The sequence below is a fragment of the Pygocentrus nattereri genome, chromosome 3 (genome assembly GCF_015220715.1).
Source record: "Pygocentrus nattereri isolate fPygNat1 chromosome 3, fPygNat1.pri, whole genome shotgun sequence".
Classification (NCBI taxonomy): Eukaryota; Metazoa; Chordata; class Actinopteri; order Characiformes; family Serrasalmidae; genus Pygocentrus; species Pygocentrus nattereri.
The window spans coordinates 13,979,089-14,004,182 of NC_051213.1; the positions used below are offsets into that span (position 1 = coordinate 13,979,089).

At 39.8% G+C, this 25,094-nt stretch overlaps 1 protein-coding gene across 4 annotated transcripts in view; it reads right to left on the bottom strand.

The window, feature by feature from the left end:
* LOC108431216 (E3 ubiquitin-protein ligase HECW1) overlaps nucleotides 1-25,094 on the bottom strand; it is a 104,435-nt gene that overhangs the window by 37,078 nt on the left and 42,263 nt on the right. For 2 of the 4 annotated variants that reach the window (XM_037537267.1, XM_017704233.2), the window contains 5 exons: nucleotides 23,908-24,077; nucleotides 9,984-10,126; nucleotides 9,543-9,643; nucleotides 7,380-8,813; nucleotides 4,525-4,626 (listed from right to left, as the gene is read on the bottom strand). In XM_037537267.1, coding sequence (XP_037393164.1) covers nucleotides 4,525-4,626; nucleotides 7,380-8,813; nucleotides 9,543-9,643; nucleotides 9,984-10,126; nucleotides 23,908-24,077 — 1,950 coding nt within the window. The remainder of the gene's footprint in view (nucleotides 1-4,524; nucleotides 4,627-7,379; nucleotides 8,814-9,542; nucleotides 9,644-9,983; nucleotides 10,127-23,907; nucleotides 24,078-25,094) is intronic. The other 2 variants (XM_037537268.1, XM_017704242.2) reach the window with 1 other exon arrangement.

Sequence of the window (25,094 nt, forward strand, 5' to 3'; positions counted from 1 at the left end):
ATCTGAGAAATCCTAAAAGGAAAAGTGTATTTAACTCTTTTAAAAAAATTTTTCTTGCATCATATTTTTCCCTGGAGTCCACTTAAAAGTGACCTACAGTGTCAAATGTCACCTACTAGCTGTAATGACATTAAGATGTTTGTATGGCTAACAAAACCGGTCATTATTTATGTTTACATGACCTTTTTCCCACCTCTCTTCTACCCTTAAAATTAAACTGTTTGTTATTACACCTTTACACTTTAAGACTGATACATGTAAATGATCTCTGTTCTGACTGGCTGTTGTATCTTGTGCCTCTTTTAAAAAGCAGTCCAGGCTGAAACACTCCTTCAGCAAGAATTGGTGGAGACTAAACTGCTGCAGGCTGAGTAGGTGACTCTATGTAAAAGCTGTGGTTTTCATGTTTGACATCACAAAAAAACAGGGAATCCAGAATGGGCTGTATATTAATGGACCAAGATTTTATTTCAAATATTTCTGGACTATTTCTGCTGGTCAATTCATCATAAAATGTCAAACATATAACTTTTTAAGATGGTACAAGCCTCTTTTTTTAAACTTCATCTTGCACATTCTGCTTTTATCCCCCAAGACTTTTTTATTATGCCTTATATTATATTTGCCATAATAAGCCTCCTTATTATGGCAAACAAATAAAAAATTCAAATTAAAAAATGATTCATCATTTTGTTTTGAGCTTGCTGAAAAACAAAAACGGAACAAAGAAGGCTTATATATTCTTAATCATTCTGTCATTGTGAATATAAGAGCCGCCTTCTGCTAATTTCCTTTCTAAATAGGTGTAATAGTGAGGCAGGGAAGTGTAGTGTGTGTGGCTGTCACTGCTTTCTCCTAAAGCCCCTTGCTAGAGAGCTTTTTTGGAGGCTATTTTTAGCGTACTGAATGTGTGCCCGTTTTATGGGAAAATCCAAAGCTCAGCACTGTTCCCTCCAGTGTTTTACTGCATTGAGTGCCAGCATCCAATAAACTGAAATGCTGAAGTCAGATCTGCAAAATAAGAGGATTTTAGAGACAAATAATTTCCTCACTTTAAACCAGCAAAGGCTGAATCACAGCAAATGCCCTGCAGGCAGAATGCACAGAGAGGTCTGTTTCAATAAACAGAATGTACAGAGTACCCAAAGAGATGCTTATTGACTGATAATATTGCAAGAAATGCAAGGAAAATGAGTCTTGAATGATCTGGGGACCCTAGACATTAAAGGTTTATTCTGACAGCATGCCAGTCCCACTCTGTGTGACTGATACAACATTATCTGTGATGTCCTACAGCTGTGGTCCTTGATAGCTCTATCATAAATTACACAATTGTTTTTCGCAAATGCTGGTATAAATGTTTTCGGCATTTCTAATCCAGTCGATGAGTATCAGTATCCTTTATCACATGACAGATATAAATACAGTGCCGCATGCATACTCTGTCCCTTAAAAGTCTGTCACTACGGAAACGGCATAGAGGCTTCCAGATGTGAGAGATAAGCTCAGTGTAAAGCTGATCCCTGGAGAGGAGCTCATTTGTGTCACTGGAGTCTGGAAGGTCCTGGAGGGACCCTGTGACAAGTCTCGTCCTGTACTCCAAAGAAAAGACCACAGCAATCAGGACTCGTTCTAATGCAGTTATACTCTGCTCATTTATCCTGTAAGTGTGATTGTGCAGAAGGGTTATGATCACATACTGTAAGTTTAACTGGGTTCTGTGTAAAAGCAGTGGGTAGATGGTTACACTAGGAAGCAGAACCTGTGCTAACCATGCCCATGTTCAATCAATCTGTTAGCTGACTGAGTCTGAAAATCAATAACAGGGATCATCTTGATCAGATATTTCCTAAAAGAGGGAAACACTAGCAGAAGCCAGCTAGTGAGAGTGATCAGGTGAGCACACGAGGCTAATGTTGCTCTCTTACTAAATAAGTTATTCTGACCACACTCTCCCTTTTCCCCTCAGCTCCACCCTTCTCTCCTCTTCTTATTCATTTTTTGAAGTTGTGAACAATAAGCTGCAGTACTGTAGGCTAGTTGACTAAACTAACTCACCACCATCCCTGACCTAATGCTGTTTACAATACGTATTGAATGACTTTAAGAAAAACATTGATGTGAGAGATTAAGAGGCAGGTGAGGAGATTTATTAACATATTAATGGACGTTTATACATTAGCTCACAGTAACCAGTCCAAAACACTACCAGCCCACTGTGATTCCCCATTCTGGCATTAATCATAAATATTAACTGAACAGAAATTAGAAAAGCTAAAACTTACTATGTATTAGAAACTTAATATGTATTTTTATTTTTATTACTATGTATGTATTATTGCAAACTAATCTTTCAAAACAATACAGGAAATGACATATATTGGTTTCTGTTGTCTATCACTAACACTAAAAATCAATATTGTTGTGTGACACCAATACAAATACACACTACATCCCATCCACAGAGACCAACAATATGCAGAAGCATGTTTGTGCATGTTTTGACAGTGATGATTATTCACACCTTCGGCATTAGCATCTGGTCATCATTGCACTGCAGAGTGTTCCAGGCATTTTAAGCGACAGAGAAAGAAAAGACTGTTATGTACATTTTTGCATAGCAGCCACAACTGAAACACAGCTGAAAGAAAAATATGATTTAAAATCTGTCATGTTTGGTGGAGGATACAGTTGCCAGATGTCTGGCTTTCAGCTCTGTTGTCTGGTTAGTACTGTCAAAGACTGCAGATGTCTGGTTGTGTCTTACTCTCAACGCGTTCCATTTCCTGAAGTATTTGACATTCTAGCCTTATCAATGTGTCTTTATCTTTCTCTCTCTTGTACATGCACATCCGCACATGCCATTCTACACTCTTGCTGGGGAATATTCCACCATTCCTTTGTGAGAAGGCTGCATCTTGGCTACATATATCATATTATTTAATATGTCAAATGAGTTAGAATGCAATTAGCAAATTATCCAACCCTTTTAATACATGAAAAGATAGAATGAAGCTGAATATTGACATAACAAAAGAGACTTTGCACAGTCTCATTATATACAGTGAATTTAATATAATCCAATGTGTTATCAACATGGAATTTGGGGGCAGTTGAGGGCTGGAGGTTAGGGATCTGGCCCTGTGACTGGAAGGTTGCCGGTTCGATCCCCAGGGCCGACAGTCCATGACTGAGGTGTCCTTGAGCAAGACACCGAACCCCCAACTGCTCCCCGGGCGCCGTGGATAGGGCTGCCCCCTAGTGTGTGTGTTCACTAGTGTGTATGTGGTGTTTCACTTCACGGATGGGTTAAATGCAGAAGTGGAATTTCCCTGGTTGTGGGATCAAAAAAAAAAAAAAAGTAACTCCAAAAGTAAAAAAGTATCATGTAGGTTAAAACTTTGTTGTTTTCTAAAACATTCCACCTACATACTGTAGTTTTTGTAACCTTCCTTGTAAACAGTCCAATATAATTGTTTACACATTCAATATAATTTTAAGCAGTGCAATGAAAATGTTTCACACTGTTGACAAATTAAATGCCCCAGTGTATGGTTTTACCGTGGCTGAAATCTGGCAACCCTAGGCGGGAGAATTGGGTACTCTTGTTTTTGTCCTCTACAGTGGCAAAAAAAAGCCTACTTTTGAATACACATATAGACGAATAAAAATAACTTAAACGAGAGAAGCAAGACTGATATTCAAAGTTGTAACTGGAGCATATGCGATGTTACGCTGTGTTCACAAGTTACGTTCAATGTTCTGTTTCCTCATAGTAGCGTGTGACCAATGGCAGGATGCAGCCATGGTGACAGTGTCACTGGCGAAAATGGATGATCATCAGATGCTGTGTACTAGCTGTAATCTCTGATGTTTTGTTGTATATTACTGGTTGTGCCTGGACTTCAACACGAAGACATTCAGTGTCCGTGGCTCCTTAAAAAAATCAACCTACAGTTTTAATCCACCCCCACAACAAAATGAACTCTGAACACATGCTGTTGTTGCTGCTCCAGGTGGCAGAATTTTTATTACTTTTTTTTTTTACCACTAATTTATTAATACTACTAATTTACTACTCCTTTGAAAACAATGGGATATAAGGTTTGCTGTCGACCGTCTGCCCCCATACTGTAAACACATCTTTAGACCATGAATGTAGTTAAAATATGCATTTTCTGATAACAGCCATGGTAACACTTGTCTTTTTAATACAAACAACATCCATATACCACATGAAAGCAGGACTGGAGATTTGTCTGAAAGGTTCTGAATCTTCTTGGGGCTGTAGTAATTTGTGGATCATGAACAGGAGAAAGGTTGGTGAAATATTAACTATTCAATGAAATGGGATACAGTGATGATACAAAACATGGTATGACAATCACATAAGACACCTGAGATTTATAGTCTTGGCCACATGCATGGACCAAAACATACATCTCACTCATGCAAACACACAAGCACAAACTCTAATGTAGCATGTGAAGATGAAAGGGTAAGGAGTGGCAGAGGAAAGCTTACTTGGTGGCAACGATTCATCAACACTTGGGTAATGGCTGGGGTTGGCTTGCAAAGCAGGAAGCTGTCTGACTGAGTGATGACTGTATGACAAGTGGCTAGTGCCTACAGAGGTGATGGAAAACAGAAATCAGGGGCTGGATGACAAAATAATATAAATATGATTCATATATCTTAAGATATATTCATAATATAAGATATCCATACAGTTTGATTAGAGGTAGTTTATATTTTATCTAAATATATCCTATGGGTGGAGTGTAAGCTGTGAAGTAAAGTCTAAAGTGCAGTGGGAAGGTAATGCTGGAGAAAGTGATTGCCCCTGCAAGGCAACATCCATTAGAGCTCTGCTGTGAGTGTTGAACTTAGATTGATGAATATATTCTTCTAAGCCTGTTCATCCCTAAAATGTTCAAAAATAAAGATCTCTCTTGACAAAAAACTTAAACAAAAAGGACAGTAGAGGTAGAAGTAGTACATATGAAGAACAAAGACAAGAAAGGACGTAAGGAATCCAGAAATCTTTGCAGATGACCTCTTTTCACTGAAAGCATTCTTTTATTTCTAGCCACTCTTATCTACCTTTTTAGGAGGCAGTGTATGCACCACTCCATCTGTCAACCTACTCAAAGAGAATTTCATATTCTGAAAGGTAGAGTTCTAACGACATGAATATTTGCTGCATGACTACTAAAATTTGTATGGTAACTCTACCAGCTGTCTCAATGCAGCTTTACAGAAAAGCAGTTTATGGAAGGATCAAAAGAATAACTAAAATAAAAACTAAAATAAAAGAATATAAAATAATATGACGTACACAATCAAATGTAAGATATGATCTTTGAAATGAGCAAAATGATAAACAGTTCATGTAACTCCAAAAGGCTCACAGCTCAGTGATTTAACTAATATTATGTCAACAGCTTTATTATCAGAGATAAAACTCAGGAATCTACTGGGAATAATACCAGAAGGGTTTAGACAGAATTCAAACATTTTCCACGATTAATGGTCTAAAAACATCAAGCTTGTTGCATCTAGCCACGCTTTATCATTCTAAAAGCTCAGTTTATGTAAATCTATTGACCTGTTGTTTTCCCCCCACATTTCATCATCGGTATCAGTATGAACTGGAGTGTGAGGTAGCACGATCTGCAAACCCAGCACAGCTAGCAGACACACACTCACAGCCTAAGGCCAGAGCACAGCATGTGTGAAAGAGTCACAAACAATATACAAACAAGCCATCTACCTACCACTGTTCTCCAGAGCAAAGCACTTACCCCTGTGTGATCCTGGAGGGTGGTTTGACTGAGCCTGTGCTCTAACCCCTACCCCTGTTTAGTGGCATTAAAGGAAAAATTCTAATGTAGATATCATAACTGTGCTCTTAATCATAAAGGGTCCTAAATGGTTCTTGACTTGGACATACTGTTCAAGGAAAAACCTTTAATTGGCTCAGAACCTTTACATTATGTGGAGGTTCTCTTCAAAAATTATTCTTAAAACATGCACTGAAAGGTTCCTTAGAGATCCAGAAGTGTTTATATCACTGCTCCTTTTTGACGCATTTACCTCTCAATCAGTACTTTACGAAAACACAGCTTTCCTCAGTTTTTACAGTAGTCAGATGTCCAGCTTCACACCTGTAATATCCGAGTGCAAACAGGGCTCTTAGTCATTCAATGTCCGATTCTAATCAGCCCAAGAAGCAAATATTGATGTATTTAGTCTCTGAGTATGTACTGATCTTTTCATCATCATATCTTAGTCTGTGAGAGAGGATAAATGTCAAGTGAACAGTCAACTATTATTGGTTGAAGCTTCAAGGTATGATTAGCTAACTTCAGACCAATAGCAAACTGTGGAAATGCTGATTGTTGTCCTTCACACAACCTACAACAGGTCACTAGGGCTGCAGCTAATGTCATTTCTGTCATTGGTTAAACTTTCGGGCTGTCATTTAACTGTCTGATTAACTAATATGGAACCACTTATTTGGTCCTTCTTCTTTATCTTTCGGATTTCTGACAAGTGACTTCTTCTTTTATGGTCCAACAAACCAATAGCAGCTATAGCACCCAATGCTTAACACAGTGTAGCCTCCTGCAATCTCTTGGAATTACAGTGTGACATTCCAGAGCATTATAGAGATGCTTTATTCACTTAATAGCCCAAGAACAGTAATAATCCATGTTGACTCTTTCTTGTAGTCAGCATAATTTTGTTGACTAATCATTGCAACCTTGTAGGTCAATCAGTAGAGGAGAGTGGGCACAACCTACCGCGGGTGAAATGTGACATGAACATTTTATGCAATTCAGGTAAACAGGTTCAAATAAAACATGCTTTTGGTCAGGTTCTTGTATCCCCATGGCAACATCGCCTGCTAACTCTTAGAGCAATCAGATAGAAATTTCTTGAGACTCACCTTGAAAACTACTTTCTGTACAATAAAAGTAACTTTTTTTCTGTTTTCTTTTGATTACTGAGTTGTGTGTACAAGATACAAAATTGACAAATGTCATGCTTGCATAAATTCACCAGACTTACTGGCTGTGATAATGAATGAATTATTGTGAAATGTTTTCAAATGAAGAAATTCTTGTGATATCATTGCATGGATTTGTTTAACTCCATTACCAGCATACCTGATTTAACTTAATGAAGTGCTGTTTAATCAAACCAGGTACTGGCTGGTAACTATGGTTAAGCTAACACACAATGACAATCTATTGTAACATTTATTTGTATTTATCCTAATGTTACATGTTTTTCTATGCTGCCCATAAAATAGCTGTACTGCACATACTGTATTTCATACATGAAAAATACTTTTGTTGGCATCTTTTCCTCACCTGGAGCCCTGACGCTGGGTCCAGCCACTGGAGACTGATCCCCCTGCTCTCTGCTTCTGTGACCCTCTTCAGCCTGCTCCTCCCTCCAGTGGGGCGATCCGTCACCTGGCTCCCTCACATCCGGGCTCTGTGAGTCCGGTGCCGACTCAAATGCACTGTTCTCCTCCTCCTCTTCTTCCTGTGAGGAAAATACGGTGCTCTCCGACAGCCGTGTGCTGTCTACAGATGACAGACGTGTGTGGCTGCAGAAACGATTGCGGCCTTCGTTGCCCGAGTTGCTATAACAGGATGTGCTGTAGCAGGACGTGCTGTAACAGGAGGTGCTGTAACACGAGGTGTCGCACAGTTCACACTCGCTCTCTCTTGGGCCTCTTAGACCCACTCTGCCACTATCCAGTTCCCCATCCTCACTGTCTGGGCGTCGTGGGGTGGGAGGTGAGGGGCTTTCACCATCCAGCAGCTGGTTGAGCTCAGATAACCGCTCAATAGAAAGGCTACGGGGCAAAGTCCTTCGACAGCATGGTCCAGGGCATTCTTGCACTATGGATGGAGACTGAGCCTCAGAAACTCCTTCTCCGTTCTCCTCAAGCTCCTCATCTTTGTCAGCTGCAGTTTTCAGCGTGAGCTCCTCAGAAGTTTCCAGATCGAGTGCCTCTTCATCGTCCTGGCTGTTGTATTGCTGCTGGGCAGAAGGTAGGCTATGCAGCAGGTGGTGGATACGGATGTAGTGCGACCGTGGTGTCTCAGGTTCAGCGCAAGCCGATGCGATAACTGTCTCAAGCTCAGACACAGGTAAGGAGCAGGGCCGACGCTTCATCGCCTTGCGCTTCAGCATGGCTCTCATTCTTGGAGAACAGGGCTCTTCTGCACTATCGCTGTCTCCTTCTTCTCTCACTCCCATCTGTTCTAGGCCTGCAGCTCCTTCCACCTCTGGGGCTTCTCCTACCTCCCCAATAGTTTCTTCACCTGTGCATAAATGATCAGCAGGTTCATCCCTATGAGGCTCCAGAATGTCTGTTCCTTCCTGCTGCACCTCTCCCAGTTCCTCAGCTGGTTCCTCAAGGTTTTGCTCCTGATCTGATGCCAGTTGCTGAATTGTGTTAGATACCTCCTCACATACTCTGCACTCTTCCTCTTCTGGTGCCACCTCTGCTTCTCTAGCAACCTCTGGCTCCTCCACCCCAGACTGAACATCAGCAGTGGGAGGACTGCTAGGCTCGGCAGAGGAAGCAACAGACAAAGAATTCTGTGTCTCCATATCCGGACAAATGTCCTCAGGGTGCTCAGATCCATCTGGCCCCATGCTCAGCATATCCTCTGCAGCCAAGTCAGAAGTCGCTGCTGTTGCTGGTTCAATGTTCTGCTCCTCCACCACCTGCTGCTCAGGGGCCACTATGCAGTCTGACTCTACATTGGCAGACACTTCCTCATCATCTGCCAGAAAGAACAGGCACATCTGTTGTCAAAGCTGTGAGACAAGGCTGTGATCTATATAGAAGATTCTGTGCCAGACCTCAAAGCATTCAGAACAGTAGGAAAATGTGCAATGTAGCACACAAATGGCATTACTTTTCATTAGTGACGGACAGCAAATGTGCCAAACTGAACAGCAATTCAGCAATTGGATTTGGACTAGCATTAAGGAGAAGTGTAACATTTATTTGTGTAAGGTTACAAATATAGTATAATAAAGTAATTTCAGACATTTTACCACAGTTGATCAAAATATTGGGCACATCTGAACATTTGTCTGACGCTGATACATTTTTCAAGTGACGAGTGATTAGCTGCCAATACAGATATGAGTTCACTGTGCATTCTTAGTGTGGCTATGATTATTGATCTGCGAAGCTCCTGGTGTAAGGTGCCCATGCTTGCTGATGCAAGAGCAGATTTGTGTTTAAATCACATTTCATAAGTGAAGTTATTGATTGTGGTACAATTCCTGCACACTGCTGTTGACTGTTTTAAGAAAAGCCACAGAATCTTGTCCTTGGTGAAAAATGAAATGTCATTCAGATTTTGTTAAAATAATGTAGCAAACTGAAGTCAAGTTCTAATTTCCTTTTTTTTTGTATTATGACCAGTGTCTCACAGTGGAAGCACTGAAGTGTTACATTTTCAGGAAGCTAGACAGGGGTGAAAAGATGTCATGCTGCAGACCTGGATGAATAGAGGATGTTATCTCGAATCGAAACTGCAGCTGTCCACTGACATGATCTGTTGGCAGCCTGCGGCCCAGAGCGTAGCTCACCACACGATCGCTGTCCAGGAAAATGCGGCCACACGCACACATGGTCAGACATATGCACACACAAAGTCAGACACAAGCACACAGAGGACAGCTTAACATTCTTGACTTCTGAAGATCACAATTCAGAGTGCAGAAATACAGGGTAAATGACTGGAAAGACTTAGAAGAATCAGAATAACCACAGGGAAATATGTAAATGTAAAAACTTTGCAAATTAGTCATTAAAAGAGGTAATCTGTGTCAAAACACTGTGAGAAAAATGATCTTAAGTGCTCTAAGGGAAAGCCACAGCTGTCTGTGCCGGAGGCATCACTTGGTGACTCCACTGAGTGATGCTCTGTGTGACCTACCCGATAGCATGCTTCTCCAGCAACCTCTGCACAGGCACACACAGCTTGCCCAGAAAGCGTTTGATGATGGGCCTGCTCTTGGCAAACTTGTCTTTCACCTCAATCTCCAAAACATCCGTGGGGAGGGACACAAAGTTAAACCTCTGTGGACAGAGAGTGAAACAAGAGGCTGAGGCCACACACTTTTTTAAAGACAATGTTTTTGTTTCTTGCAGCGAATCTGTAGTAAAGCAAAAGTCCTCTGTTTTATCATGGCTTTGGAGGAGTGAGGGCTACACATGCTTTTTTGGGCCATTAAACTCCCCACCTTCTTCAACTCTCAGCCATTTATCTTTGTTAACCACCTCATTCACACTTGAGGTGAAAGATTTTTCACCACATATTCTAAAAATCTGAAACGGTACCAGTACTTTTTTCCACATTATTGATTCCATCCATTTCAGTTGTGCTGAAGTAGCAGGCCCGATCCCATTTTACCCCTTGCCCCTACCACATAGCTCTTACCTCTTTGTTTTGCACATTCATGCCTAGGTGTAGGGTCTCCTGATTTTTGTTGAAATAGAGGGGTGGGATAAAGTGTTACGGCTGCATGTTGGCGTTTTTTCAAAGGCACGCTCCAAACAGTGTAATGAGAAGAAAAAAACAGCAAGGTGGCTGTGCGAGCAACCAATTAAACCCACGAATGTAAGTATTTCCTCCTTTAAGAAATTACAACAACCATTGTATTTCTTAGTTTAATGTCATTTCAATGTATTGTGGTCCTTTTCTTCATAACAAGCATGAAAAAATCACTAGTAGTATGTTGATGGACCATTTAAGGTCCAACGAGAACATTCAAACAAGAAGGTGATTCTTTCGTTCTTTAACTAGAGACCAGCAACAAGGAACTTTACCACTCCTCTATCACTGCAGACTGGCAGGGTTGCCTACACAGCACCACTAGTAGTGGTAATAATGATCTTTTTTAATTGAGGGTTGCCCCATTTTGAGGGGAAAATTTGAACCACTATCTCTTGTAACTTGTATGTTCCAAGGGGCAAGATGACACTGAAAAACAATGAGTAGGGGTAAAAATAAGAAATGGTACTGGGCTGGAGACTTGTCTTCTCTCACTTACCCTGCTGCTATTCAGAGTGTAATTGTGTTAAATTCTGCTGCTCTGCGGGCTTATTATTCACACTTGGCAGGTTTGGGTCAATAAAAAAGAACTAATGAAGAACGCTGCCATTGAAACCATGTAGACCATGTAAGTAGTTTGAGACCAAGATTGAGACCAAGCTCCTCAGGAGTTTCCTTCTGCTTACATGGTCTGCAAAAGGGTTCCAAACAAACTAGATGGTCTGCACCAGGTTAACCAATAACTCTGCTTTGGCTCATTTTAAGTAAGAACACAAAACAGACCAACATGTCTAAATGGACCAAACACAGTATTAACTATAGTTCATTCCAAAGCACACCTGCTCTGCTACCTGAATGAGTTTGTGACATGTCTTGACGTGTGTTTTATCACCTCTTCATGAGCTCTGAATTCATAATTATAATGCAGAAAGTTTAGTTTTAAAAATGTGGATGATGTACATCACAAGCTATTTTGAAATACATGACATGCACACATATGACTGCACACATCAGCTGAATTTTGGTTTAATGTATTTAAGTTATTCAAAACTATGCACCTGATGGTGCTTAGCAACCACCACCTACAGTTAATAAGTTGAAATATGTCGGCTTGAACCCTAATAGAACTAGAATTAAGATGCAACAATCTTACAATGTGCATTTTTTACTTTGGTCTGCACCAACAGAAACCAACTACAGATATAAACACACCTTAAATCTAAGCTAAACTGAATTTTAACCTGCTCACTTTTAAAGTCTTTTTGCTTGTGAGCATGTTTCAAATGTTTCTGTGTGGTCAGTCATTTGTATTGTCTTATTCAGTCAGTCTTTTTCTTTTCGTTTTTAGTTTTAGATTAAACACAGTGACCTGTTTTCTTACTATGGAGATCTGGTGGTACAAAAAGTGGTACAGAAAACGGTCTGGAATACAGATAGTTCTCAAACTACTGCATCGAACTCTGAAATATCTGAATCATGAAAACATTAGTGAACAAGAAGTGTTCCACTCTCTAGAGAAGCTCGAATATTTGCACGCCTCCTTGGTAAGAGCACGGCCAACTTTAGTTTGTAGAACAGCTTGGATTCTGAATTCCCAATTGACGTGTGCATGATTTCACTGCTTCATAGCTAGGTGAATCATCCAGAGTCTAAAACTGACCAACTATAACATTTACACAAATGGTATAATGATATTGTTTCTTCTATTGAATTATTAAACATTAAATAATGCAAACAGAAATTAAACATTAAAGTTCAACAGACAGTAGCCTCTGCAAATGATTTGTCAAGTCAAATGAAGGAAGAGAATTCAGAATGTCTTTAAAATGGTAGTGCAAATAGGGAGAGGGAGTTAATAGTGATTCAGGATTAGGACAGATTGAGAAGCCTGAGGTTGGCTATGCAGTAAGATCTGTCTGTTAGATGACTGGTACTGGACCAGATGCTCTAGTGGCATTTCCCAGATGACAGCAATCTGAGGAGGTTCCAGGTAAAATATGATGGGTTCCCGATGATAATGTTACTTTAGAAATAGTAAACACTTCTGGTTTGGAAAACAGATGGGCACCAATGTTAGGTATTAAAGCTCTGCAAAGCAATGACCACTAATTACAACCATGTTTGTACATAGAGAATGCGCATAAAACATATTATTATTTACATTTTTAGCAATATTTTATTATTGCTCCATATTTCTACATTTTCTTTCGGTTTCTTTTTTCTTTTTTTCTTTTTCAGTGTAAAATGATGAGATGTTTTAACTTAAAATGTAAGTCTGCCTTATAATTCAGATTTTCTTGAAATCAAATTGCACATTATCTACAATGAGACACAAAACTGTTCTGTTGACCAAATGTTTTAAGGTGGCTAGGTTAATTTGTTTTTAATTTAAAACAACAAATCAGCTGGCAGCTGTTGATGGCCATAATAAGGGTTGGTAAATCTAACCAGGCTGGGTTTAGCTTGTAATGTACTGTGGCCTGCTTGCTGTGCTTCTGCCCACACACATGCTGCTTCCATGTCTTTATGGCTGGTCAAGTGCACAGACTGCTGGGCCAGCATGAAGGATTCTGCATCAGCTAAACTGTCTCTGGTTGGGATGGGGGCGGAGAAGGATTACAATGTCATCCAAAGCATGATGATCCAATTTACAACTAAATCCAACATCCACATTTCTGCATGATGAAAGAAATGCAAGAGCCTGGTAGTGGATTTGAAAGAAGCCATGACTAATGGATCAGCTTCATAAACACAAGGGCAGGTACTACACTGCTTCTGAACGAGAATGGTAGAGCAGGTGTCATAATCTTTTCATTAACTCTTCTGTGTGGAGGGAGGTGGTCTTGTCTGGTGTGAGATCCTGACTCTCTCTGTAGCTGTCCAGGGTGCTGAAGACATTGAGCCAAACGGCAGTGCCAGTGAGCTGAATAAAGCACTTCTGCTCTGTGAGGTACAACAGACAAAACTACATCAATATCAATTGTCACAATATGCTCTTCTGAGTACACTGAGGGTATTGATATTGTTAGTACTTCTAGAACACTAAACATATACATGGATCATAAAAAAGACTATCATTCATGCCAATCATTTTATTTGTCCTCCTTATAAACTTTGTATAGGCTTCTTTGACTTTTAATTACTTTTTTGTCAGTTCCAATTTGTTGAAACTATACTATGGTTAAAATTTCAGGGTTTGGGGATTTTTTTGTTGTTGTTTTTTGAGACATCTCCGTTTAGAACGGATGGAAGAGCATTTTGTAATGTTGGTAGTGCTTCAGACCCCTTCCCCAAACAAACGAATCTGATGATTACAGGCACTTTCAAAAAGCCTTCAAAAAGACGTGCCTTCTGAGGAGTGAATGATGTACTATTGTCATCATATCTTCATCAGTATGATGCTGATTTTGCATTTGAGACCTAAACATCAAGCTGGACCTTCCCTTTGATGTTAACACGTAAAGACATATGATGTTGTATGAAAAACTCCTCGACTTTTAAATGACTATTTCAGGCTTTACAGGGTGACCTGCACCAGCACACGCATCCCAAAGTTTTCTTTTTCGACTCAGTTAAGCTGCTTCTTTCAGTTTAAACAAAACAATCTTACATAGTGCAGCTTTAAGTATGATTATATATTTGCCATAACACCCATGACACTGACGCAAAGCCTGAGAGTTTCATGGCCATAACTATTTACACACTTACAGTCCAATTCAACTGCAAGTTACACTCAATCATCTGTAGAAATTCAGAGGGTAGAACTGAATCCTTTGATAAAGAAATGTCAGCTTATCATCGGGCACTTGACTGACTAAAGGCCAATTCACCATTAAGGCCTTCATCAGATTTCAGTCAGTAGATGAAAGTCATTACTGGAAAAAGAAAGTCTTTACTGTTTATTACACATCCCATTTAGTGTTTTACCTCCTTCCTCTCACTTATCCGACTGGGGGCGAAAACGTCATCTGTGCTGCTGAAGTCAATAAGCAGCCAGCATCCTCGTCTCTTCCCTGCGGTTTTGTCATTCTTAGTGTTTGCCTTTAATTGAACATTAGTGCTTCTTCTACTGCAGGTGAAGTGGGAAAATACACACTGTTCTTTCTAATTAAGAAGCATTGTATTTTGCCTGAATCTAAAGCTCCCATAGTTTATTAAGAATTACCATCATGTATGAACCCTTAGAAGTTGAGGGATATTCCTGTCATTTTGGTAGACTATTTGTTGTTACATGTTAAATGTAATTATGTAATTATATAGCTATCTGTGTCATGAATTACATTTATATTCTGTATTGACAGGTTTGTATCTGCATTTCTGAATTATTTTGACAAATCTTCTATTGATTAACACAAATCATGTGGTCAATGTGGTCAAATAATTACTGGTTTATATATTGCACTGGTCTCATTTGCTTGGATTTCATCCTAAGGAATAGTTTTTATATGTAGGAAGCAGTGCATTTTGTTATAGTTATATAAGTGAAAAAAACTTCATTAGAATGTATGTCTTACTTTCATTTATTCAACTGCATTACGTTCAGCGTGTGCGTGCAGGATTGACATGAACCTAAAAATCACACTAAACATCCTCTGCAAGACACATTATGTCTTGCTGGAAGAAAAACTGTGGTTTTCCATGTTGTTATTGTGTTTGTTGCTATACTTGGTTTTTCCACAGCATCTCCTGTTAGCACTGTCTAGCGTAGTCTGCCAAACTACTGGCATTGCTGGTATCAGCTGTGTGTTTTGTTTCTAAATTACACTCAAGACGCAATGTACTTTGTTGATTAGCAAATTAATGGAGTTGCAGTACCTGGAAATAACTTTTATCAACATAGCTCAACTGAACTCCTTGACGTTTGAAATTTGTATTAAAAGCTGTACTGGGCTGCAATCACAGAGATGGTCATAGCAAATAACAGCAAGTAGCTGGGCTTCAGTGTGGAACTAGGAGTAGTTTTCAAATTAGAGAAAACCATCTAACAAAAATTTAAAAATAAAAAATAAGTGGTGTTAATCAGCCCTGTGATGAACTGGTGACCTGTCCAGGGTGTATCCTGCCTTCAGCCCAATGACTGCTGGGATAGTCTCCAGCTTCCCCCATGACCCAGAAGGATAAGCGGCTTAGAAAATGTGTGTGTGTGTGTGTGTGTGTGTGTGTGTGTGTGTGTGTGTGTGTGTGTGTGTGTGTGTGTGTGTGTGTGTGGTGTTAATAATTTGTCGCATTAACTTTGACACCACTGTATGAAAGTTTATCATTTATGATTTGATTGACTTTAAAATAAGAAATAATATCAACAACATGCTTCTGTTAACATTTGCAACTAAGGATTAAATATGAAAATGAATAAATGAATGAATACCATGACACTGATCTGGCATAATCCATCTCAACACAGAAACACTCCGCATGCTAATTGTTCTTAAAAGCCCCATCAGGAATCACTGCAACTGAAAGGCCTTTTCTCTTTTCTTCTCCAACAGAAGAGCATTAGTAGTTCAGAGTTAGCCTGAGGCTATCACACTAATTCCTGATTGGAGCTTTTAAAAAGTGGAGAGTCTTGTGAATCTCCATTTCTCAGGGGAAACTGGCAGATTTCAGTGCTCAGATCCTGGCAATGTTACTAGCTTCATCATAGATCCTGACTCATCTTCATCCATGGGGAAGTTTATTCTGCCTCCTGAAACACTGCTTTCTTTTGGCTTGAGACCATCTGTAAAACTGCAGAGCAGTGAAGGGAAGGCGGGTTTACAGGGGTTGATGTTTCTGTGTGAGTTAACCAGTATCAACGCTGTGGTCAAATACAAGGAGAGCTACTCTGTGCACTACTCTTTTATTCTCTCTCCACATGAGGTCAAGCTTGCGAGTTTTAGCCACCTCAGTGTAATTAAGCATAAGCTCTCTCCAGCCCATCTCTCTCTGAGGCCTCCACAGGGTGGCTCATCCACATGTGCTCTGAGACTAACGGCTGGATTAGGGGAAAGCAGCACTAGTGCAGATCCACTGGCTTTCTTCTCTATCAGGACTGTAGTTTGTTTCTGAACAGTTTGTTATTTTCAGATCCATATTTAAGCATCTCAGGATGTGTTCCAACAGTATTTTTCCCTCTAATGACTGGTGCAGTCAAGAGGTGCAATCTGTTGTTGCACCAATATCGGTACCATATCAATATTAGCACCAAAACTGGGCCTTAAATGCAGAGAATACCAAGGGAATACCAATACCAAAAAGCAATTTTTTGATGTGATGGGCTACTGAGTGATGTCAGTGGATGTAGCTTAACTGAAGCTAGCAACACATCAACGGTGTTGGATTAATTCATGTTTGAGATAAACAGTAGTAAAATGTTCACTGCAATCCATAATGTCAATATTTTCAGGGGAGTCAAAAGCAGTGGGTGATATGCCAGCTGAAACTCTTCCTAAGGCACATGCGATGTACAAACAGTGCAAAACACGCTACAGTAGCCCTGAATGACTAAGTCTTCTTTTTGCAATTTCTCATCTCCCACACAGTCGGAATTAAAGTTACTCCAGGTTCTTAGCAAGGGAGCAAAAATTAGAGAGACGTGTAAGAAATCACTGGTCTCCTGGGGTAACAATACCTTTTAGTTTGTGGTTAGCCTTTAGCACAGCAGCCCGCTAGCCACAATACCTGCAATGCACCTTTGTCAGTCAGCTGCATCAGACAGTCTGCTGGTCTTTTGGCCTGATACTTGCATTCAGCTAAGTATCTGCAGCTCAACAGCTATTACTGATGGCGTGAATGACTGTAATAATTGCCAAACCTCAGTCTGATGGTCGGAGATGCAAGTATATGCTTGTATGACAGTGCCTTTAATTAAAGCTTGCTATGTTTTATTTGTGACACAGAATATGGCTTCTACCAAAATAGCACATTTAAAAAGTGGAATCAACTATCGAGCAGTTAGATCAGAGCTAGTATCGGTACTGGCACTCAGCATCAGCAGATACTTGATCGAAAGGAATCGGTGCATCCCTAATCAGAACTGCATTCCCCTCCTAGTGGTCAGCCAGCTGCACGCTCTCATGGTGCTAACTGAATTCACTTAATGGGACAAAGCATTCTAAACAGGCCATTTCAGTGGGTTTTGGCAGATCATGACCATTCCTCAGAATATATTCAATGAAACAACTCTTTCAGTAAGAATATCTATTCTGTTGTAATTTGAGGCTAAACACATTGCATTTCCACTACATTTCAATGAGGAGGTTCTTTCCATAACTACAGAACCATCACAGTGCATTCTGAAGCATTTCTTGATTAAGGTTAGTTGAAATAACTGATGTACAGAAAATGCAGACATACAGTACGTTCTCATCTATAGACACTTTTGCCTTTGCGCTGACCTTAAAACAATCATCCTCATCATCATCCATTATACACAACTAATCCATACAAATGACCATCGCTCTGTAGAAAAAGTAGTGCCCTTTCCAAAGTGCAACCTGAGCCATTCTAGACAATCACTCTAGCCATTATTTGTTTCATTACGTATCTGTTTACACAAAGGTTATACATGAAGATTAAACTAAAAAAAAACACATCCAATGACTCAGCATTATTTATTTATTTATTTACTTACTGTCATGAACAAAGGTCACAAACGTCTTCACATACCGTACACTATGACAATTTTTTATAATAATATAAATGATTGATATGACATTATTTAGTATGTGTGGTTCAGTGAGAAAAGCAGAGGTTGTGTTGAAAATGTGGAACTTCCAAACATTAACACATTTGTGCTCATGCTCTCATGGCTCCCAAATGAATTCACTCAGTGGGTTTAGTAAAAATCCCTGTTCTGTTGTAATTCAGGGCTTATGAAATTGCATTTACTCTGCATTTCGATAAAGAGCTTCTTGAAGTTGAGAGAGATTTTGTTTATTTATTTTACAGTTCATTATGATCTGAATTTGATGCAAAGTTATTGTTTTGTGTATGATATAAATATACACATTTTTCCTGGCATTTTTACTATTTTTCTTCATTTGTTGATTATAGAACCAAATAGAAAATGTCAGAAATGCAGACTCAGACACGTCAGTCAGAATGTAAACTGTTACATTGTTCAAATGGGAAAAAATATACAGATATTGTGCTGATGCGTCCAAAGCTCGCTGAAAAGAAGTTCTAGAAAGTTACAATTATTATTTAATGATGTAACCACTTAAATAAGCCAATACACAGGCAGCCTACAGGCAGACAGATAAGCTAGCTTGCTAGTTCAGTAGTACTTGCTTAGCTTTTGCTCTCTATGTTTTGACTCGAACAAAAACCATGAGAACTGCAGTTTTGTTAAAGCTGTGTGGGCGTGACAAGTCACATCAGCCTTGTGATTGGTGAGGGCAATGCTTATGTATCTCTGCCACACATTAGGACTGCCCAGCTCACATCAAAACAAGAGAATACGTCATCCATTTATCAGGCTTGGAAAGTTATTCAGAGGACATTTGTTGTTTATGTATATTATGTATCCAAAAGAACAAGACTGGCATTCTTAGAAAGAAAACTGTTTCCACTGACCGGAATATAGAACATAGATATAAGGAGTACTGATATAAGGAGGCCTCATATGCATGTAGTGATGAAATACACTCTGCATAGTTAGACCATGTGTCTTAGTTCGCAACTAGAATCTGCCACTGCCGGAGGAGGCAACAAATACCCCAGGAGAGATTAAGTGAGTCAGGGCAAAACAGTAAAACACGTTCTGTGGGGCAATGTATTAGTCGCACTGAACATGGAGGTCATGTGCTAACTCCTACCCATTCATCACGGTGCTCTCTCCCTGTCAGAGCAGATAATGATTGAACACGCTGCAGAGAATGGACACTTTTTTCAAATCGTTTTCTTCCCTGTATAAGACAATTCAATTTGCGCTGAAAACAGTAATCAGACAAAATATGTAGACATTACAGAAAGCCAAGTCTCTCTTTACCACAACACGAAAAGCTGCTGTACCGCAGGACAGTACTATATATTTCAAATCAGGCAAAGCCACACGTGCCCAGCACCTTGTGCCTGCTAGTGTTGCATAATGTTCAGGGAAATCAGCTAGTTCTAACACTCTAATGAACCAGCTGTGTACTTCTGAGAACTGTAGTCAGGTTGTCAGCAATTAGCATAAGCCAAATAAATAAGCATAAATAAATGATTGTGATAGAAATTAATACTTGCATCTAACTGTTTGCATGTTTATACTGACAGACATTTGCCAATGTCTGCATATCCCAGGCAGAGAAATAAGTCTGAGCCATCCATAATAATGCTTCCAAGCAAACTAAGAGATACTGAGCCATACCACTTTAGTCTTGCTTGATCCAGAGAGGCTCTGTCAGTTGCTTTAATGAAAGTGCTAGAAAGTGGCCATCAAGAAGGAAGAATCAAATATCCAGCCGCTCAATATATCCTCAAATACAATTACCCTTTTCCACCAGCTTCAACATTCCTGTCCTTCTTGAAGATAAGAGAACATCTGCAGGCTTGTTTGAAATGTCGTTCCAAGGGCTAGTCAAATGTGTTAATAACATGTTAATGTGATCAATTATAAACAGCACTTATTTTTGGAATGCTGTTAGCACATCTTCCACATCTTCGAACCATCTACAGGAGTGCGGACTGAAGCCCAGCTGCTAGAGCACTGTATGTTACTATGATAGAATTCATCCCTGGAAATGATTTTCATGTTCAGGTTCATGATGAAAATAATGTTAAAGAATTGTTCAAAGTAATAAATATACTGTAATGAAGCTCATGTTGTCCATTCATATTGCACTGTTTTTTAAAAGGAAAAAGGGAAAGCAATATTTTAGGTCCAATCTTTTTATTACCATTACAACTATACAAAATAATGCAATTAATCACAACTAATCCTTTTAATCATTTGACAGCCTTAGTTGTTAATTTTTTGTATATGAAAAATGTAAATATTTTTTCATTTGGGCACTTTAATGGCTTTTTATTTGTTTGTTTATTTTTTATTTTTATCTTAATTTATTTATTTGAAAATGTTCCCAGTGACCATCCTAAAGGTATATGTTCCACCATGAATCAAGGGACAAAAGCTGACATCATATGTAGGGTTATCTAGCCGTGAGCAAACATTTTAGCAGATTTTTTGTTTTGACCATTTTATGGTCTGAGACATTAGGCCTATTTCTGCTGTTGTGCCACTGACCTGTCATTAATGCTAAATGCACAAAGTGACATTGCACTCCAGTGTGAAATTCAGCAAGGACAATTTAAGTGTTAAAAGCATCAAACAATCAGATTAGGCCGTTTAAAAATAGATAGTTGTAAAAAGCATGCCTGAGAAGTCTAGACCCAACAGAGCCCATTAAATGTATTATTCAAACAGTCTGAAAAGTAGATGATGAAACAGTGAGGCAATACGGCCCAGCGGAAGCCACCCAATGACTGTTCTTTCTCCATAGAAAATAAACCTCTGCCCTTTTACTTTATCACTTACACCACTCCAGTCAACAGATCCTCTATTCAAGATAAACAGAGCTTAATGCTCGTCATTCAAGAGTTGCTACTGTAGAACAGTAGCTTGAAATCAGTTCAGCCTGAAGGACAGGTGTTAGTTGGCTGAATTCGGAAGAAATTGCATCATTTGAAAATGACAACTGTGCCCTCTTTCAGCACCGGTTATCCTGTGTGAAAGTGACTAGATCAGGTGAGTGGGGGGTTTAATTAGAGCAACACTGCACTTCCTGCTGTTGCTCACTGGGATGGATGGCAGGAAAGAAGGGAGGAGCACGCTCCTGTAAGGGAGGAGTGCACACTCAGCCTTAAAAATCCCTTGGGAGGGAGAGAAAACAGGATTTATGGTCTCACCATAACGGAGATCCTTTTAACTGCGTCACAGTCACGATTTGCTGCAATCCCCGTACTCAAGCCCACGTGACTCTACTGCTACCCCTCCCCCATGCTGTCCTTACGCAGAGTGGCTGATGGAGAAAAACATGAAGGAAGAAGAGGAGCAGAAACGAGAGGGAAAGAAAAACTGTGCCAACCAGGGCTGCAGAGTATATGGCTTGCTAATCGTTAGAGCGTTATTGGAATTTTACAATACTGATTTTGCAAATGAGCCCTGTAACCAAGCACAATATGGTTTCCTCTTATTTCCTCTTGTTATATTTGCACATTGCATTTACTTACTGAACATGCGCCTGGTCTGACAAAGACATGGAAATGAAATAAAACATGTAGGCCAAGCAGCCAACCAATATAAGGATTTTGAAAATAACATGAGCAAAAGTAAAAAGATCAAACGACATGCACAACAATCAAGGCAATCTGTGCCTGCAATGCGCCTGAACACTAAAGAGAGGTGTTATTCTACTTTGGCTAAGAAAATAAAGTTTGTGACTGCGCATCACAGAACATTTTGAGCCCCAACTTTTTACATAGACATATCTGGTCAATAGCACATCACTTGAGACATCTCTCATGCACATTTTCAGAAATTTGGAGGAAATATGGAGGAAAATCAACATAAAACCAGCTGCAAATTTGTCACACTTTAGTAATTCATTTGAAAAATTACACAGCTGCACGTGTAACATCTCTACTTTTTTGCGCCATCCTCACACATTTTGCGTGACCTTCCATTAAACGCATATGTAGATGAGAAAGAGAAACCCATTTTGCCAAGCACACGGCCCATAAACGGCACATTAAGGCCTGTGTGCCAGTTTTGTACATAACGGACTGGCAGAATGTGCCTGATTTGTGCCTGAAACTGATGCAAAAGCATCTATGAACATGGACAGATTACATGTTTTCATCATAAAGCCACCAAAATGCAAAAGGAATATAAATTCACAACAGCTGTGCACCAGGCCAGGCTACAGTTACAGGATTCATAATGAAATCATTCACTCAGAGAGAAGCCTTAATCCTGAGTTCATGTGCTGTGCTGTGGGGGTTCTCACCGCGGTCAGTCATACACAGAAAAAGAGATGGACCTATATTTTACACTTTCATCTGTGCTGTATCGTTAATGCTCCTGGGCTACTACAAATTTATTGTGGCAGTGAACCAGTGGACAAGAATGAGGTAGAACAGCATGAAAGTATAATGTATTTCCACTATGTTAAACATGACTTTCCAGGCTTGCTTTAAAGAATGTGTTAGTATGTGCTACATTCTGAGAATTAGTAGCATAAAAAAAAATGTTACCTATAATTTGGTTTTCTGAATACATCATTCTGAATTTGTGAGTGCCTTAATGAAATGTTGATGCCTCGATGCAACTGACAATATATTACTTAAAAGTGAAATCAAAAGCCGATCTCAAAGAAAGACTTCTTAGAGCTTAGTTTCAGCCCAGAGACCTAAATAAAAATGGAAGAAAAAGCAGACTTGCACTGGCTGAGAGCTGCACTTCAGAACGGTTTTGTTTTCAAAGCTGAAGGCAAAGCAACATCAGACAACCAACAAAGCAGCAGTCACCACAGGACTCCTACTTTCAAGTGTTTAAAGTCAAATTCTGATGTCAAGGATGAGCCTGCTGCAAATAAGCCTACTGGTACAGAGGCACACATTTACTAGCACTGTTTGAGAACTCAAACATCTCTGACGTTTAAAAAAATCTTAGGCTGAATTTTACGTGCAGAGAGTTGTTCAGCTTCCAACAACCTGTCAGACCCAGTCCAATGACACACAGTTATATGACACGATTTCTATGCCTGACTCAACCGTAGGACGGTTGCAGTGGGAAATTTTCAACACTGCGGTCCTGACAAGATGGGGGATGTGGAGGTATTACTGAGCAGCAGCGAATCAGGTTGTTGAAAAAGCACTTTTGGGCTCAGCAGTACATAAGAGTTCAGCTCCATATGAGCCTAAGGTCACCATGCCCAATGCCAAACATTGCCTAGAGGGGTATAAAGCCCCCCAGCATTGGGCTGTGAAGCAGTGGAACTATGTTCTCTGGGGTGATGGAACTCCATCCAATACCTTTAGGATGAGCTAGAGTGATGTGTGATCCAGAACTAATCATCCAACATCAGTACCTGACCTCACTAATGCTCATGTGGCTGAATATAATCATATCCTTACAGTAATGTTCCAACATTTAGTGTAAAGCATTTCCAAAAGAGTAGAGGCTGTTAGCGAATGAACAGGTGTCTACACAGGAATTTGGACATATAGTGTAACTGTTCTCTAGGGTAGTGGTGCTTTGACTCTGACTGGCTGGGTGTCTTCCTGTAGGCCATTAGAAGTTTGTTGAAGGAGTTGTTGAAGTAGAGGCATAAGCTGAACTGACCTCTCTCTTCCAGACAGGGTTGATGGTGTTACAGATGATGCTAGATCTCTTCTCTTGGCCGTGGTGGGGTAGAGCAGGGAAGATGCTGTGCTTTCCAGGCTGGATGGCAATCTTCAAATACGGATCAGGGTTGAAGAACATTCCTTTCTTCAGCCCCACTGCCTGAATATCTGACATAGAGCAAAAAAGAGAAGGTAAGCACATGGCCACAGGATTCTGTAAATGACAAGCACATGGTGCTTTATAATTACATTAAAATAATGCAATGCAGTTTTTGAGATGGACTGGTGACCCGGTCCAAAAGGGGGGGTAAGTATGTGTGTGTGTGTGTGTGTGTGTGTATGAGTGGCTCTATATAGCACCAAAAATGGTTCTTCTATCAAGCTTAACATCATAACAACAGAAGAACCCTTTTTGGTGCTATATAGCATTGTTTCTCAACCCTGGTCCTGAAGGCTCTCTGTCTCACTCAATAATGGGCTGTTAAGTTGGACACTAAAAAGTGCAAGGCAGTGAGCCTCCAGGACCAGGGTTGAGAAACACTGCTATATAGAACCATTTTCAAAAAGGTTCTATATAGAACCATACACGACACATTCCCTACATAGCTCATGCTTCTAAATAGAGTCATTGCCTTTACTAAGGAACCCTTAAAGAACCGTTTTTTTAAGTGTGTGAGAAGCTCAAAATACTGTGATTGAATTTGGAAGCCAAAAAATCATAGGATACTCTAACAGTGTCTGTGTCTTGTTGTAAGAGAGATAAGTAGAAGAACAAAACAGAGTATTCCAGTATAACCAAGCTCAGTCCCTCGTAAGTTCATCATCATCACAACTTTAGCTGGACTTCAAGAATACTCTACTCCTTTAAAGGATATCTTCTACACATGCAGGTAAAACCCAAGGAGCCTGGAAATAATGATGCGAGAAGAACAAAGACAGATAAAGGGGAAAAAAAAGATATACAGAGAAGTGGAGAGAGAGAGTGAGAGAGAGAGAAAGAGAGTGAGAGAGAGAGAGAGAGAGAGAGAGAGAGAGAGAGACAACAAGGATCTCTGGGGAGCTAATTATCCACTTCAGTATTTGGTTAAATAGAGAAACACACAGAGACGTCTTAGTCCAGATGTGTGTCAACAGCAATGCTGGTTGTTGCTGACAACCCGTCTTTACAGCAGACATTTGAAAAGC